Genomic DNA, 18,695 nt, shown 5'->3' with positions numbered 1-18,695 from the left:
TGAATCCTCTATGGAGACATGGAATACAGAATGTTTTGAAAATTTGTGTCGCAGGTATCAGAAAGCAATCAAATCCAACCATAATTGCTGTGAAAGGGAGCAGTTTCTAGGATTTGTTTATTGTGTGTTTGGTAGTGTGGTAGCTATTGTGGTTGTGGTTTGAAAAAAATAGTTTTATAAAAAACATTTTTAGTCGAGGTTGATTTGATATTTATGCATGTTTGGTTAAAACTGTGGTTGAAATTGAGGTTGAATAAAAAGTAGTTTAATGTGTTTGGTTAATAATGCTTTTTGAATAGAGGTTATAAAATAATTTTTAAAAAAATATATATTAATATTGATGGTTTTTAATTTAAATATTGTTATTGCATTATGAAATAAATAATACTTTATATAAAATAATTTTTATTGTTCCATTAAATTATCAACAATTTCATCACGTATGAAATACATCCGACAAGGACTTCAGTTTTTTTGGTTTCTTAAAAGTGCAACAACATCAGGTAAAATATAATCAAGAACAAAATTGGGATTGCGATCAAGTTCTGCAAATGCTATGTCATCAAGCGATCTTTGTCTAATTTATGTAGTGTCATTGAATAATGTTAAACACTAGTTTTTCAAATAAAACAAAATTAAAAATTAAAAAATAATTTTTATTTTTTATTTTACTGGGTCAGACCTGGTTCAATGCATTTTAAGTTTTGAACCAGAACTGGTCCGGCCAGAAGAATATAGCTTACTACACTGTTCATACTAATTAATTAGCGTGAATAGTATGCAAGAGCAGCATTTTACTGCCTTTTCTTTTTATGCATCTCGAACGCAAAACATGTAAGACACATATTCACAGTAAAATATGTTTTTTTTTTTATCAAACAAATTATATCTATATTTTAAATAAAATACAGACGTAATCTCCTTACCAAACAGAGTCTAAAATAACGTCTCCATAAGACATTTTAATCCTTAACAGTACTGCTATCTATGAAGTGAAAGTTGGTTTTCAACTTGCTTATGATCAGTACAGCTCCCTCCAATAGCCAAGGAGTCTGCGCGTGCACAGCCTTACCCTTTTAGGTGGATTGAGGACATGCGTGCTCGCACGTTGTGTAGATCTTTTTTTTTTTAAAAAAAAAAAAATAGATATTTAACATTTTATTTTTAGAAAGAAAATGTCTGTGTAGAAATTATATGACAACATACTAATTATGCTAAAAAAATATTATTATAACCTCTAAAGCATTTACCGCATTGCTAATTTTGTTTTACATTACTATATATTATTGTATTTCTAGTTTTGTTTTAAATTAATAATTTATAATATTTTTAATTCTATCGTCAATAAATATTAGAATTGATATTTTTAATATTAGGATTGATATTTTTTAACTTGATGTCTATAAATACCAAAAACTGACATTAATAAATACTGAAATTAATACTTATCAGGAATCCACTTATATAAAACATACTTATATAAAACATTCTTTAAGTTGAGTTTTAAAATAAACATTAGATGCAAAAGAATAAACATTGGGCCCTCATAAAAATGTCTCGGCTATTTTATTCTAAGATCTTATCACTATTTATTTAAAATATTTTTTTTTAAAATATAGGTACACTGAGCCAATTTTTTTAGATTAAGTTTTTAACAGGCTTGTTATCAAGCCCACAAAATATATGCAATAAAAACATTTTTTTAATGCTAAGAACACAAGCAATTTCTTACAACACTAAAACATGCAAAAAAAAAAAAAAAAAGAGGTGGATTTTTTTGTTTATTTTTCCATGTTAAACATGGGAATTAAAAAAAGCTTGGTCACGATCCAAGTATTTTTAAGAAAAATAAATGGTTGAAATATTTTATGGTATTTTCCTTTTTTTATTTATTTTAACAAATGCTAAAAATAAAACCATGCAACACACACCCATCTCTTTTACTAATAAACTCACACACACACAAATTACACAAGTTTACACATGACAAAATCATCCCAAAATTTGCAGAACACCATTTAGCTGTGGTCCAAGTAGTCAGAGAAGCTGCTGGAATTCAATGACGTTGTGTAGGTCTCACATGCCACCGTCACCGGTGAAATGGAAAAATGTGTGGATCTGAAATGCCTTCTTGTTCTTTCTTCCTGTGCTGGAGGTGAAAGCTACCGCCACCTACAAACAAGAAAATCAACACCAAACAATTGTTTTTATTTCTCTCCAGATTTGCCTCTCTTTCTTCCTCACGAGTTCGTTTCTTTTTCTTGGTTTCGTCTCTCTCTACTGATTTTGCGACTGTTCATCACGTGGTGGTTAGGAGGTCGGTTGAAATCAGTGGTTGGTCACGAGAGGAAGAATGGCGGTGCTGGGTTAAGGTTGAGTTTGTTTGTGGGCTGTTGTGATGCTGATTCTGTTATGGAGGCTGTCACGGGGAAGAGGGAAGAAGATGGTCTTGGCTGTCAATGGTAGTCCCGGTGGGATTGAGGAGAAAAGGAGATGGACAAATGGAGGAGTGGCTGGACTGATGGTCACAATTACTGTACTGGTGTAGATTACAGTTGGAAGGTGGTTTATGGTGGTGAAAACCGTGGCTGGGAGAGGAAGATAAATGACCTTTGGCGTGGTAAAGAGGCCGAACCGTGGCTGTTGAGAGGCTAATGGAAGGAGCAATTGGTGGTGTTGGTTTCAGTAGCTGCTATGGCTATTGCTAGAGAAGTTCAGGGAGGGCTATCTTATGGTGGCTGTCATGGGTGGAAGATGGAGCTACTGTGGGCTAATGGAGGAGTTTGACAGTGAAAGGAGGCGGCTTGATAGCATGAGTGACTTTTGTTTCAGAGGAAAAAAATTGAGGGAAAGAAAGAGCAGCTGTTCTAGGTGGCAGCTAAAAAAAAAATAAAACCCTGAAAATTCATAATTATCATCATAATTATTGTGAAGAAACATTCACAATAATTAACCTAAATCAGTTTATTTGTGAAAATATATGTATGACAAAAAAATAAACCATGCCTAAAATGAGGTCAAGATCTAATTCTTCATGCCGACTCTAGAATACTACGATTGGTCAAGCAAGTACAAAAAAAAAAGTTTAGTAAGAAAAAAAAGAAAGGGGGGTATTTTCATCTATTTTTTATTTCAATTGCCTTGGCGACATGGCCGAGTGGTGAGGCAGGTCTACAAATCCTTTTTCCCTAGTTCAAATCCGGGTGTCACCTAATCAACAAAAGATGCAATATGGGCTTTTTCCAGTGTTTTATTGTTAAGTATAGTTATGGTTTTTTCCGACCTTTCTATTTATTCATCAAATAAATAGCAGTTCTATTTATCAATATGTATGGTCTTGGACCATCAACAATGATTTTTCCTTAGAGTTCAGGCACTTGATTGACCCACTTACTTCTATTTTGTTAATATTAATTACTACGGTTGGAATTTTGGTTCTTGTTTATAGTGACAATTATGTCTCATGATCAAGGCTATTTGAGATTTTTTGTTTATATGAGTTTTTTCAATACTTCAATGCTCGGATTAGTTACCAGTACTCAATAAAGCCTTCCCTTCCTGATATAATTGTTGGGTTTTTCGAATATCATACACGCAACAGAAACAATAAAATAAAATTATTCATGAATCCCTAAGATCCTATTAAACAAATCTAGAGTTGTTTAGAAATTTATTACCTGAAGATCTGTTCTTCTTCGACTTTGAATAATTCTTTAAAGGCTGGGTTGTCGCAAACAACAAGCTGTACAGTTGTCCGGGCTCCAACAGAAATCTACACGAACCATCAATGAAAAATCTCATAAATCTTTATTTAGAAGTAAAGGATTGTCATGCCTAGAATGCTAGCTCTAATTTTGTATTTACGTAGTCTCTCTGTCTAACAGATAACCACCTAACAATACCAGACACGACTTACTATTTATAGAAAAATCTGAAAAACCCTATAAATTAATAAAATATCAATTTGTCCAAATTAAAAAAAAAAAACAAGTGGAAACCAATTGTCATGACATGACCAGCAAATTCACCTTTTCAACAATCATTACCAGTTGCACATTTCGGTCAGCAAGACATAAAATTGTATTTGCGACCATGCAATATTTGATGGTCAGGACATTCAACTGTTCGCAGACTTTTAGCAGCAAATGACTGTCTTCAAGCAATTCTGGACACCAATATACCTGCATCAAGAGCATAATTCCAAGTAAATTAATTTCACAAGAATCCTGTCATATTCAAAGATTGTCTATCCTCCCAATTGTTTGTGTAGAACAGTTGTACTAAATGTCTATAATAATGTGCTACAATAGAAAGCGAATGTTCCAACATAGTAATCGTTATGTAGTTTGAGTTTCCACTATTTCGGGTAGAAGCCATCCCCTGTTCAAGGAAACTCAAGCAACTCGTGCTAGAGAAGGCAGAAGTTAAGATTAAAAGAAAAGATTTCAGGCATTACCTTTCTCAAGTTGATATGGTAAATAATTAAAAGTTCAGATTGAATATTACAAACACCAAGAAGAGGAAAAAAAAGGTAACAGAAATTCACAGTGCAAAGTTGACTTACCCAAAAATATGAGGGTAAGAATTGTTGTCAATATAATTTTCATTGAATGTCCATTAAACTCGAAATTAAAGGGAAATCTTTGATATCTTGCACCAAGGTAGCTGCCCAGGAGCATTACTTCTGATTGCAACCTAAAGCATATTCCCTGGAAGCTTCTGTATCCAGATCCTAACATTAGTCCTAGACGCTGGACCTGCAAAAGAAAAGCAAACTGATAAGCATCTATAGCTTGTACATGACTGATAGGGAAGAGACATTGTCACTAGCATACCAAGTTCTCCAATCATGCTTAAATATATTCTTGTAAATATAGGATATCAGACTTTGTTGTGTAGCATGTGGTAAATCCTCTGGACATGCATGTAATTTCTAACTCTTAAAAGACTAAGAAACAATAAAAAGTTGCATGCTCTGTGAATAAGAAAAAAAAATGAAAAATCCTTGATTGGGAGTTGGGACAGCTTTTCATATAGGTGTCATGCTTCAATTCCAGAGGATTTATAAATACACTTTCTGGAAACAAATTTTAGAGCAGCATTAACATGGATCATCCAAGTACCTGTGCAGAATGAGAAGGTTCAGTGTAAGTAGGCGAATGCCTATTTTCTTCTCCATCTTTCAACCTCTTTGTATAGTTCCTTGCAATTCTGTTCCTATGGGTAGACCATAGATTGATCAAGAAACCAAAGAACATAATGCTGTATGTCCCTCTTGACTTGATCTCATGGAAGAAGCTCCTAGATTTGGCTTCATTGGCTTTTAGGTCCCAGTGATCACCACCACCATGCCTTTCATGAGAGTTCTCTGGCAGAGAGTTCATCATATCTGAGCCTAATCTGGTGGTGTAATGCGAACCAATATTTCTTTTATCTTCATTTGCAGAGTCAAGATAATGCTCAGCATGCCCAACTCCATTAATTCTTACCCTCTCAAATTCTCTGCTGTCATGTTCAACAATTTCATTATCTGTTAAACTAGAACCCAAGTTTGGATCAAGGAATCTTCTCAAATAGCCACTTTCTTCCATTTCATAATGATTTAAATGTTCTTTGGGATTTCCTCCTGTAAGAAATGATGCTAATAAATCTCTTTCATGGTCATTTAAATTAACCCATTCAGAGTTTCTCATGGAATCACCCATTGAAGGGCCCTTTACACCTTTCTCCACTTCATTTATATGTTCCCTAATGGCCATAATAAACTGCCTATGTCTGGAAATGACATCTTCTCTGGTTTGAGATTTGTTTGCTATGATCGATGAGTTAGCAGCTCTTTCAAAATCTTCCAACTGTCAGGGCAAAAACCAGAATCAGACAAAGAAAACCAGAAAATGAAAAGCAAGAAGCTTCTACAACAGCAAATACCTGCCATTTCGCAGTTCCAAGTATGGTTGCAAGATCACGCTTATGATATTCTATCGATGAAAGGAATCTTGGGTCAGGATGTTCGCTTTGAACGAGACTTTGCTGATGCAATACAAGACGAAAAAGTGATTCCATCCTAAATATTAAACATCAATCTTAAGTTCAAAGCAACATTAAACTCTGCACCACTAATTAACCTTCCCATGTTAATACAAAATAACTCGAACCGAACTAGAGCCTAACACTAGCAGTACCTCAATTAGATTTTATACTCAATGAAATGCCACCAAAAAGTTCATTCTAATTTTTCTAGACATTAGTAACATTACCACAATGAGTTTTGAAATAGGAATAAAAGTAAATAGCCAAATCTAACCTTGGAGAACATAATGTACTAGGAATTAAAGTAAACAAGAAAATTCACGCTAAAAAACACAAACCAGCCAATAAAAGATGAATTTTACAAAGAACCCAGAAACCAAATCTTCAAAAGCAGCTTAATAATTAATAAAAATGAAATCTTTTCGTTCGCCAACCAATCAAGCGCATACAAAATCAAACAAAAGTTCTCAGCTTTAAATAGAAACAGAAAAAAAGTGGCAAATTACTGTGAAATCTAACCTGTCAGAAGAGTCTTGAACTACTTCAGCAGCTGAGAATAAAGGGTCGGATTCCCATTCATGAAAACTTGATGCCATTTTATCGAGCCTAAAAAAACCCAACAAAAAAGTTTACATAAAAAAGCTTAAAGGTTGCACCTTTAAACAATGATAAGCTTGAATAAACGGCTTTAATGGAAGCTAACGAGTGAAGAAAGTGGAAGACATGATACAGATGGAAAGTAGAAATGGCTTTTTGCAAACTTATCCTCCTCGCTCTTTCTCTTTGAAGTTAAAATAGAAATGGGTTTTTCAGAGGATGAAGATGATGCAAAAAGGTAGAGGAGAAGGAAGGAAAGGGAAAACATGGATTGAGGTTTTTTGGTAAAAAATCATAAGCTTTAAGTACCTCGTATTTATCAAGAAGCACTATTTAACAGAAAAAAGTATCACAAAATCTCAATGATATTTAATTTGATATCATAGATTTTATGGCTGTGTTGTAAGTAAAATAAGTTTTTAAAAAATATTTTTAATTATAATTTTAAAAAATAAATTTAAAATAATATACATTTAATTAAAAATGTTATAAAAGAGTTTTTTACATGCATAATAAATAAAAAATCAATTTATATTAATAAAAAAATATTATTTTAATTTTTATAAAATCAAAATTTAAAACCGATATCAAACAAAGTATTAGTGAAACTATATGTGAAAATGTGGCTATGTGATATTGAATTCAAAGCCTCTCAATTAAAGCACTAGTATGATATCAATATTGATTATGTGAGGCTAATTAAATTAGACAATGATTATTAGAAGAGTGCAAAAAGGTGACATCCAACTGTAGCTGTGCTTGAATGTGGAAACAAGAATGTATGTGGCCTGCGGCGTTTGGAATCGCGGCCAATTTTATTATTATTATTTATTTTTAAAAAATTAATTTTTTTTTATATTTTGAATCTGATTTTAAAAATAATTTTTAAAAAATAAAAAATTATTATTTTAATATATATCAACATAAAAAACAGTATTTAAATCACATTTCCTAACAAGCACGATCGAATAGCCTTGACAAAGTAATTTTATACCATTCAAACTCGTAACATGGATTGCGCGACCACAGGAAGGCAGCTAGTGATCTTTTAATTTACTGGTATTTTTTTATGTAGTTATTAAACTGTCATGATTCTACAGGTTAATCTAGTGACATCAATTCGAGTCAATTGAACATTGTTTCAATTATTTTAGGAAAAATCTGTTTTGATTCTGATCAACCGGTGAACCGAGCAAGAGTATGGTGGTATTTTCAACCTATAACTTAGGAAGCAAGAAACATTTGAGAACAAAGCTTGATCAAGGTTTCAAATATCAAGAACTTCAATGGTAATTCTTGGTAAGACGTTGATAATTAAAATCTAATTACAACTACGCAGAGCAATAACAGAAACGGTACTGTTATCCATGTGTTCAGGCAAAAGGTCTCGCTTTGATCTCTTCTCCATCTACTAAAACGCTTTCGAATTCTGCAACCAAATCTTGTAAACTGCGAAGAAGATCAACCATGTCACAATTGATATCATGCTTGCTCTTGTGCCCTTCTCTATACAGTTTGAATTCATGGAGAAAAACTCTTAAGCTTTTCTTATAGAGTCTGACGAACAAAAGAGCATCTTCCATGTGTTCCGGCAAAGGTAGTCGACTCGCTTTCTCTTCATCATCTTTTAACATGATTTCGAACTCTTCAACCAGATCTTGATAGCCATGAAGAAGATTGACCATGTCACAGTTGAGGTCATGTTTGCTCTTGTGCCCTTCTTCGTACAATTTGAATCCAGGGAGAAAATCTTGTAAGCGTTTCTTGAAAATACTGACAAACAATGGAGCCGCTAATTCCATGTTCCCTAGAATCCAAGAATCAAGACCTAATTGTGCTCTCTTGATATAATCTTGCTTCAATATACCTTTTGTTATCTAATATATATATATTGTTCCTTTGGTTCATAAATACAGGAGAGGGATCGAGATGTTGTGCAAATAGGATCCTGATAGGAGAGGGAATTTTACCACTCACAATGTAAGTAATCCTGGTTAAGCACAAATTCTATTCAATAATGCAAACACTATCTTAAAATCGGGCTGAGTTTAAAGTTCAATCCGAAAATACATTACGCTAATTTCAAGTTAATTTTCTGAATTACTCGTGACCTCTCCTTAATTAGTCCTTTACAAGATAGAGATTAATTGAAGCAAAAAATTAAACAAGGGCGGTCTTAAAATTGTACTGATCAACAGCTTGAAATCTCCATACAAGAAATTGAGAAAGATTAACACCTCAAAGATATATCCTAAATAAGATAATTTGAGGAGCAAACAGGAGGCAACGGACATTATTAATTAGGACAATAAAAGAGATGGGAAAAGAAAAGGTTAAACATTCGTGTCCTATGCTAATCATAATTCTAAGCAGTAGCAGCATCAACGTTCATGTCTTCTGGCATAGGATTTGAGGTTGACTCTACGAGTACTTTTCGGAGTTCTGTAAGCAAATCCTTGTTTTGATGAACAAGAACAACCATGTCACAGAAGAGGTCATGTTTGCTCTTGTGCCCTCTTTTGTACAGGTCGAATTCATGGAGGAAAGCTTGATACACATATCCATGGTTCTTCAAGAGATCTGTAAAGAGATTCATGGATGACGAGGCTTCCATACTCCTTATCAGCACAGAAAAGCTGAATCACCTTCAAGAATAAAAGATCCTGTGCCCTGAATATTTCAAAGACTTTGTAAGAGTGTCCGTCTCTAGCTAGGAATGCATGCGGCAGTGGGTGTTTAGGGTTGATGTTAGAGCCCTGAAGCAGTCAAACAACTTGGGTTAGGTATAAATATATATAGGCGTGTTTGTTTCTGCGTTTCAAAAACACTTTTGATAAAATTTAAATTTTTTTTATTTTTTTTATTAATTTCAAATTAATATGTTTTTAGTGTTTTCAAATCATTTTGATGTGCTGATGTCAAAAATGATTTTTAAAAAATAAAAAAACATCATTGACATGTATTTTAGCACGAAAAATTATTTGAAAAGCAACCGCAACCACGCTGTCAAACAAACCGAAATAGCATCCAAATATTTCCTTGAGAGGGAAGGAAATTTCTTGTTTTGCAAGGGAAGTCACCGAGCCAAGTATCTTCTCCAAATCTCACTTCACTGATTTTGATACAAATTTTCCTTTTTTAAGTCCAAACTTAGCTATCGTGAAAGAATTACTTGAAGAGGTTTTTCCTTATTTAAAATTAAAGGCTTTATAGGGGGAATGTACAGCGTCTACACAGAGAATAACAGCCCTCTTGACAGTAAATAAAGGAGGGGAATTTACTGTCTCCTTTTGCTTTCTTGCGCTCTTGTCCTTCGTCATCTGTTCCCTACTCACGGTTAGATAACTCGTTCTGATTTGTCACGAACAAAGAGTTTTGACAGCTGACCCGTGAGCCATCGTTTCTTGTAAAATATTATTTATTGAAATATTTTTTTATTTTTTAATATTATATTTATTAAAAATTAAATTTTATAATTTTTTAAAATTTATTTTTTATGATGTTATTTCAAGCTTGTGAGCCGTACTGAATTTGACGGCTTAACTCGAGTTTTTTTTTTTAATTATTTTTTTTAAATTAAGATTCATAATTTATTTTTTATTTGTTTTCTATTATGTTATCTATGTTCAAATCATAAGTTTGACGAGTTAACCACAATTAACTTAAGTAATTTTCTGGTGTCTTTTTTTTATTGATTTTTTTATTTTATATTTCTATACTGGGTTAATTGTAAATTGAATTTTATAATTTATTTCAATTTGTTTTCTATTGGGTTATCTTGGTTTTATAACCTAGATTGCAAGTTTGGTAGGTTAACAAAAGTTAACTTGGGTTATTTTTTGGTGTTTCTTTTAGTTGATTTTTTTTTTAATTTCATCATTTAATATTGAGTGTATTAGAAATTGAGTTTTATAATTTATTTTGATTTGTTATTTATGAGGTTATCATTGTCTCATGACTTGATATACGAATTAGCAGGTTGACCCGAATTAATCCAAAATATTATCGTCTCAATGTTTATTAATAAAAAAATCTCATCTTCAATATTTATTTTAAGTTAAATTATATTTTTATTGGTCATTTAAGTTACTTTCGGATCCACCGAGATAACCAAGTCGTATTAAATTAACCCTTGTAAAATTTAAATATATTTTTTTTAAGGAAAAAAATTAACAAGTCCAAAATATATTTTTTACATTTAAAAAATAATAATTTGACCCGCGCAGCAGAACGGTCAATAATCTAGACGGTTATTAAAGATGGAGTTGAGAGCCCGTCTGCAATTCGTAAACACCAGTTTGCATAGCTGTTCAAAGTTTCAATGGCTCAGCTTTGGATCCTTCCCTGCTTGAGTCATCGAACCAAGTCTTGACCCTGGAGGAAGTGTTTAGAGTCTTTGATGCAGACAGTGATGGCCATTTAGATTACAGCTGCTGAGCTTGGTTGCATCGATCTTAGGCCCACTTGGTCACAACTTACAATGCAAGTGAACCATACGTAAGGGCAAATTAAAGAAGAAGTTAACAAACAAGGATGCCTTGCTAAGCTTACAATAATGAGGTGTTGAGATGGAAAACTCGGTGATGTTGGTGGTGATGATAACGTCACTAGAGGGGAACTATACGAGGCCAGTGCTGAAATAAGCATGAGCTTGAGGTAAACGGAGATTACACTGTGCAAAAGCTCTTAACAAAGCTTTTGAAGTCATGAAGACAGCACAGCATGATTATTGAAAGCACAAGCAACCGTGACTGAGGCGGCGGAGAAGGGAGGGGGGAATTCTTATGCTTGCTGCTGAGCCATTAAGGTAACAGGGTGCATTAGAATAAGTTACAGGTGAAAGACCATGGTCAAAGTCTGCATTCATTGGCTGCAAAACATGTTCGTTTATGTAAGAGGAGGGATACCTTCATGTGGGATTTGACATGGGGAAGTGATTCTGGAACCAACCAGTTCTTACAATGCCCCAGAGCAATCTCTAGATGGTATAGCTTTGGTCCGAGGGCCATATCAGCAGCAGAAACCTTTTGACAAAAGCCCCCCTTCGAAGAACAGAAGATAAATGAAAAACTAAATCAGTTGAACAACAATCAGATGCCAAAATTGGACAGTGCATAAAGGAATTCTAGAACAACAAGAGTATTATATTGAAAATCTGGCATTTATGATCTCAGAACTCAAGAAACGTTTCTATGCTGTGGAAACAAGAGAATCCATGGCGTTTTACATTGCTATAAAAAACGAATAGGCATCTTCATTGCAATCAGATTAATCCTTCATAAAAAGATACATCCTCGCACCTTTTTCTTTTTTTCTATCCATGCCACAAGGTTAGCTGACCACCATAACTTGAAGGTAAATAAAATAAGGCCGTGGCGGTTGTTGGCGAGGTCTTCACAAACCTCTCCTGTTTCCTAAATTAAGACCTTAGCATTTATCCAGGCAGCAAAGGTAACAACAACCCATAACATAGATTCCAGAGACTAACTTTGATATGATCATTGAAAGCACCAAGTTCATTGAGCAATGCCTGCTCTGTTCCATCATTGGGGTCTTTGCTTTTAAGAGATACAATGAATGTGGAGAAGATCTTTGAGCAGTACTGCATCAAAGTAGATAAATAAATAGATAAAAAAATAATGTTTAAGCATTATTAATATATTTTAAAGAAAAAAAATCCAAAAACTAAAAAAAATTATGATTATCAATCCTAAAGAATTCAAACATATAAGTATGAAATAAATAAAAAAATCAGTTAACAAAAAAAATTTTAAAAAACAAAGTACCAACAAATTCAGGTGAGGTCGCCAAAACTCGTGAGAGAAATCATGTGAACAAGATAACACAGTAGAAAGCAAAACAATGGGTTGACCCAGAGCTTAGGGCCGATTAGGTTTCAAAAGAAATTTGAGGAGAATTGACCCATTGCGAAACAATTAAAAACACGGGTTGACTCGTGACTTGGTCAACCCGTGGCAAACCTAGTCAAGACAAGGTAAAAAATCATTGACTATTGTTTTCAAAATGATATCATCCTTAATTTTTTTATTAAAAAAAATAAAATTCATTTGATTTGGGTTAATTCAAGTCAACCTGCATGACACATGACCGATACTTGCCCCATATTGACTCCCGAAAAATGAGAGGACAATATAAAATTTTAAATTAAATGAAAAAATTGTAAAGAAAAATCAAATTAACAAAAGAATCCAAATTAAAAATAAAAATCAAGAGAATGAGAACCAAACTTGAAGAAATAAAAAAATCAAGATTATAGATCCAAGGATGAAATTGAAAACAGATTAAATTTTGATAAAATGGTTAAAAGTCAAAATTTGAAATCAAAACATTAAGGGCTTAACTTTAAATATTATAAAACTTTGAATTGAAAGGTAAAATTGAAAAATTGAAAAGAAAAATAAAATTAACAAAAGAATTCGAAACAAAAAATAAAAATCAAGAGAATGAGGATTAAGTTTAAAAAAAAACCAAGATTATGGTTTCAAAGATGAAATTGTAAAAAAATTAAAATTTGATCAAAGAGCTAAGAATCAAAACATTGATGGCCTAACTTTAAATATCATCAAACTTTGAATTGAATGGTAAAATTATAAAGAAAAGAATTCACAAAGAGTCTAAATTAAAAATAAAAATTAAGAGAATAAGTACTAAACTTGAAGGAATTAAAAATCAAGATTATGGATCTAATGATGAAATTGAAAACAAATTAAAATTTGATAAAATATTTAAAAATCAAAATTTGAAATCAAAACATTTAGGGCGTAACGTTAAATATCATTAAACTTTGAATTAAAAGGTAAAATTAAAAAGAAAAATAAAATTAACAAAAGAATCCAAAACAAAAAATAAAAATCAAGAGAACGAGGATCAAATTTAAAAAATAAAAAACCAGACTATGGATTCAAAGATGAAATTGTAAATATAAAATAAAATTTGATAAAAGGGTTAAGAATCAAAATTTGAAATCAAAACATTGAGGGCCTAACTTTAAATATCATCGAAATTTGAATTGAAGGGTAAAATAAAAAAGAAAAATTAAATTCACAAAAGAATCCAAATTAAAAAAAAATCAAGATAATGAGGACCAAACTTGAAGAAATTAAAAACTAGAGATTATGGATCTAATGATTAGATTGAAAAAATATTAAAATTTGATATAAGGGCTAAGAATCAAATTTAGAAATCAGAACATTAAGAATCAAATATGAAATGTCATAAAATAAAAGGATAAAGTTGATTTTTTTAATGGCCAACATGTAATGTAATGTGTAAGAGAGAGAGAAGAGGAAAAAGAAAAAAAAAAAGAATAGGGGCTGAAGCCAAATTGTCCTTCAAAACACCACACACGTCGCCTCACGTGGAAGAGGGCGCCTTGTAGCTTCAAACGCCATGACAAAAGTTGGTCTTCACAATTTTTTAATATTTTCTAAAAAAAGAGAGAATGAATCATCCTTAACCCAACTTAATAATAACAGAAAAACCTATAGAAAATAACGAAAACATCCCTTAATGCAAAGCTTAGAAAGTTTGATTTTATGATTACTTTAGTAATTCCAGTGTTTTAAAAACATAAAAAACCAAGAATACCTCTTAAAATTATTAAATGAAAACAACTCTCAAGGGTAATTAAGTAATTTAACTGCACCATTAAAATATGAGATCGCTACAATGACCCTCGTGAAGTTGATAATAACATTCGGATCTTTGTGAAATTACCAAACTACCCTCCTAGCAGCTGAACGTTAGCTGACAAATGCATCTGATTGCAAGATGACAATCCTTTAGATTTGAATATATTCTCTGAGTATTTTGTCCAGAATGTGTTTTCATGTCCCTCAGCACTATACATTGACATGAAATTTTGTTCATTTGTACATGAAAGCTCACAATAATCTCCTGAGCATGGCCTTGGTGTCAAAAATTAAGATTCAATGAAATATTTCTTCAGTCTCCCTCTCTTACTAGAGGTTGTTAAAAGATTGTTTAAATAAACATGATCGAGGGACACTTCTGACATAAATTTAAAAATGAGATCCATTTACTTTTAGCTTTATGACTTTGTTAAGAATTTATTTTTTAATAAAAAAGCTTTAACATAGAATATTAATTTATTTAAAATAAAATATAAATAAATAAAAATTTGATATAAAAAAACTTTTAATTGATATTTTTAACAAAAAAAAAAAAATCATCGATTCTATTTTGAAAGATTACAAAATTTTCTTACAGCTTATATGTTAAGAAATTGAAGAGTCAAAATTGTACCTATAAAAACAAAAACTTTTAGAGATAAGAGGCCTTGAACTAAGGGGGCTTTGCCCTTAAGCCACACCAAGCTAGATCGACTTGGATCCGGTCTTAGAGCTTGGGTTTAAGTTCGAATTACTAAAAATTAATTTATTAATCCATAAAAAATTATATTTGATCAATCCTCAAACAATAATTTTCAAACTTTTAATATGGTTGATACGATAAAATTCTCATTAGGAGTTTTAATTCATCTTGCTTCTTGCACGATGTTCATGCTGAAAAAATAATTTTAAGTGATTGCAATTATTTATTATCTTCTTAGGAAAATTTCAAAATCTGGTTTAAATATAAAAGTAAAAGCGAGAATCTTATTTTGAAGTTAAAGATAAAAAAAGAAGGATACTTACCTAAAAGAAAAGACAACTCTTCCAATTTGCCCCAAATCATAGCTCATTTCTGTTCTATTCTCAGGAACTAGCTAGGATTATACAAAGAAAAACAAAACAAAAACCTTTCTTGCTTTTTCGAACCCAAAACGATAATGTGAAGGACGAACCTACGTGCAAATTTTTTATTATTATTATTTCCGTGGGTGTCTAGGTTAATTTCCGCGTATTTCGACTAATTCCACGGGTTTTAAAATTAACAACCATGTAATTCTCTAATGACTATCATATTAGCAACCACATGGTTTCAACCTCCATACCAACTTAATCAGCCAAGCCTTGGCTCGCAAGTGCATATGTTAAACGTTGATAGACAAATGCATCTGATTGCAAATTGACAATCCTTCAGATTTGAATATCTTCTCTGAGTATTTTGTCTAAAATGTTTTTCCTGTCCTTAGCAGTATACATTGACATGAAATTTTGTTCATCTGTACATGAAAGCTCACAATAATCTCCTGAGCGACCTTCGACCGTATCTTTGATTTACAACATTAAGTTACCAGATTGCTGGTGACAAAAACTTAGATTCACTGAAAGATTTCTTCAGTCTCCCTCTCTTACCAGAGGTTTCGGTTTCTGATCTTTTCCTAGTAAATCATAAAAATAAAATAATGCTCTTCAATCTCCACAAGTGCTGATTTGCTCATGCCATATCAAAACAGATGAAGCTCAACAGTGAAAACAACACCACATTCGCAATGAGTTTGAATCTTACAAACTTAAGAGGGTTGCTGATGGCTTAGTGGGAGAAAAGCTTGCACAAGAACCTATCCAACCACTGTTCAAGCCCTCTTTCTAACATCTAAGAAAGAATCCCTTTTTCCCCTCCTTATCGGCCACCAATTAAGTTTATGGTTCCCGTTGATAGTTTAATTTTACATCAATCTTTGTTGAACTAGCAGTAGAATTGGGTGCTCGAGATCTCACTTATTTTCGAAGGATATGGATCCAAATTTATCATCACAAAAAAAATCACGAAGTTGCTTATCGTACTAATATAAAACCCAGATCAATCTGGCGGGTTAACCTTCTGATCTGCACCTAAGAATCAAAAGGGGATAAAGTTTAAAGAGCCCGACAGTGGCATGGTGAATGGTGGGGTTGAATTAGGTTTCCGGACCCAACAATAAGTGTAGCCATCGATCTCTGTGTCGGCACGGGTGACAGTTTACAGGTAATTTTGCCTTGAAGCCTCGAGCACCCTTTAAGGGCATTCAGTACGGATTTGGACACCATTGCTTAAAATCACATGAAAACCCACGTGAAGGAAGGGTTGTTTAATTAAGATCAGGACCAACAGTTCCCCTAGAAAACCATCCATTTCTCTTCCCATTTGCCAATAGCCGAAGTTGCCTCAAGCTGCTGTAACTCACAGCCTCCTGTGGCCTCTCATTGAGGACCCCAAAATTATTGATATCACAAAGGGGAGAAACTGTCTGTTCGATTTCAACCGATTCCTGTGCTAGGAGAAAGGAGAATGTAATGGAGGAACATGTTGCACATGGGCTAGATCGTGTTCCTTGTCTTATGGTCCTACCCGAAATTAACAGGTACAGATTGTTTTAGAGGCCATCTGGAAACAAGGTTGCAACCTGTAGGTCTAGCCTTGTGTTCCCAGGTAGATGTGAATGCCTGTTTGGTATTCACAGTAATGAATGTTTTTTAAAGTTTTTATTTTTGTTTGGAAATATATTAAACTAATATTTTTTAATTTTTAAAATTTATTTTTTATGTAATCACATCAAAATGATCTAAAAATATCAAAAAAATATTAATTTGAAATAAAAATTTTTTAATTTTTTTAAAATATTTTTAAAATATAAAAACAAAAAAGCTTGTACCGCAAGCGCAACCTCATTTTTAAATAGAGTCTTACTAAGAGTTGATGGTTCACAAACTAATCCATGTTTAATGCCAAAATTCCAGAGAATTTTAAAGATAATTTATTATGTTTTTTTAGATTTTCCTTCTTTTTTTTTTGTGAAAAAATCAACCAAAGTATAAAAGAGAAAAATATTATTACTTTTTAACATTAATAAAATGATTGAATTTGTTCATATAAAGTTAATTTTGTTTGAAATTAATAGAGTTTTAATTCCATCCCACGTAACCAAAAACAAATCTAACTCTATTATTATTGCAAATTAAATGAAAAGTCCTTGTAATTCAAAGTATGTTGTATTATATTCTGAGTAAAAATATTTAGTTTATTATAATTAGAGCATACAAAACATAAAAAAAAATATTTAAGAAAAAGGAAGAGTGTGTACATGTCTAAATTTATAAACATGTAAAAATAAAACTTAAGAAAAACATGCTTTCAACACAAATATAATAATAAAAAAATACTAGCATATATACTACAAATATATTCAAACTTGTAATTGATATAAAATAAAAAAAATCCTAACATGGATACTAAAATAAAATTAATTATGCTTAAATTATAACAAGAAGGGTACTTATTAAAACAGTTTAAATTAACTTTTATTATTGTTAACGATGAATCATTTGTCATTAAAGCTTTATTCTTTTTTTACTTGTGCAACTAGGATATTTGCAATATGTCTTTTAAGATTTCATCACCACCACCTTTGTTACGATGCATTTCCAAACTAATTATACGTGACTATCTCCATCAATTTTCTTCTAATTCTTGGTCTTCTCATGTATATACTCCCCATCATAAGAAAAATCTTAGGCACGACGTGCACGAGACTGCACCAACCCCAACTCCTGCATACCATTCCTATCAAGTGGAAGAGTCTTTACTTTGTCAAAAAAATGTTACACACTTACCTTACCAAGGATCATGTCGTCGTTAAATTCAACTTAGACAACTATGATGACATTATAAACCCTAGAAGCATATACAAAATGTGAGTAGCATCGTAGAGCTAGTTACAATAGAAAGTATCGACATTTACAAGATTTTACCTATAATTTTTCATATATTTACTAGGGTGTGGTGTCATAGTCTTACACCTAGATCCATCCTAGGTCTTCATGATCTCTGTGTAAATCTCATCTCTCATTTTAGCATCAGCATTCCAGCAAAAAAAAGCACAGACAGAGCTCTTTATCATCACACAACAAGATGATGACAACACAAGAGCATATCTTTAAAGATTCAACAAGAAAATGCTAAGCGTAGAGGATCTACCTGAACCCATCACCATTAAAACCCTGATCAATAGAGTCTACAACTATTCTTTATAGGAAAAGTTATACACATTTCCTAATAAAAACCTAATTAGCATCAAACACGTGATGAAAAATCACATTAGGATAGAAAAAGCTAGTGTGTGTGACCATACAAGGTCACCCACGATAATGTAGCCGAGCTTG

The 18,695-nt window shown here is 32.3% G+C and overlaps 1 protein-coding gene across 5 annotated transcripts; it reads right to left on the bottom strand.

Moving 5' to 3' along the window:
• Positions 1–1,911: 1,911 nt before the first annotated feature.
• On the bottom strand, positions 1,912–6,936 carry LOC7487376 (uncharacterized). Of its 5 annotated transcripts, none has more exons than XM_052451826.1 (8): positions 6,734–6,936; positions 6,550–6,636; positions 5,929–6,064; positions 5,124–5,852; positions 4,565–4,757; positions 4,029–4,181; positions 3,678–3,772; positions 1,912–2,172 (listed from the first exon to the last, which is right to left on the bottom strand). In XM_052451826.1, the coding sequence occupies exons 2-6, from the start codon at positions 6,624–6,626 to the stop codon at positions 4,156–4,158; spliced, it is 1,161 nt and encodes a 386-aa protein (XP_052307786.1). In that variant the 5' UTR covers positions 6,627–6,636; positions 6,734–6,936; the 3' UTR covers positions 1,912–2,172; positions 3,678–3,772; positions 4,029–4,155. The 5 variants fall into 5 exon arrangements, with proteins under 5 accessions (XP_052307786.1, XP_052307787.1, XP_024454342.2 ...); XM_052451827.1 differs by having other exon boundaries at positions 6,761–6,936; XM_024598574.2 differs by having other exon boundaries at positions 1,912–3,558; positions 6,550–6,936.
• Between the last annotated feature and the right edge of the window lie 11,759 nt (positions 6,937–18,695).

Source organism: Populus trichocarpa, chromosome 4 (genome assembly GCF_000002775.5).
Source record: "Populus trichocarpa isolate Nisqually-1 chromosome 4, P.trichocarpa_v4.1, whole genome shotgun sequence".
NCBI classification, from domain to species: Eukaryota; Viridiplantae; Streptophyta; class Magnoliopsida; order Malpighiales; family Salicaceae; genus Populus; species Populus trichocarpa.
This window is presented reverse-complemented; position numbering and strand designations above follow the sequence as displayed.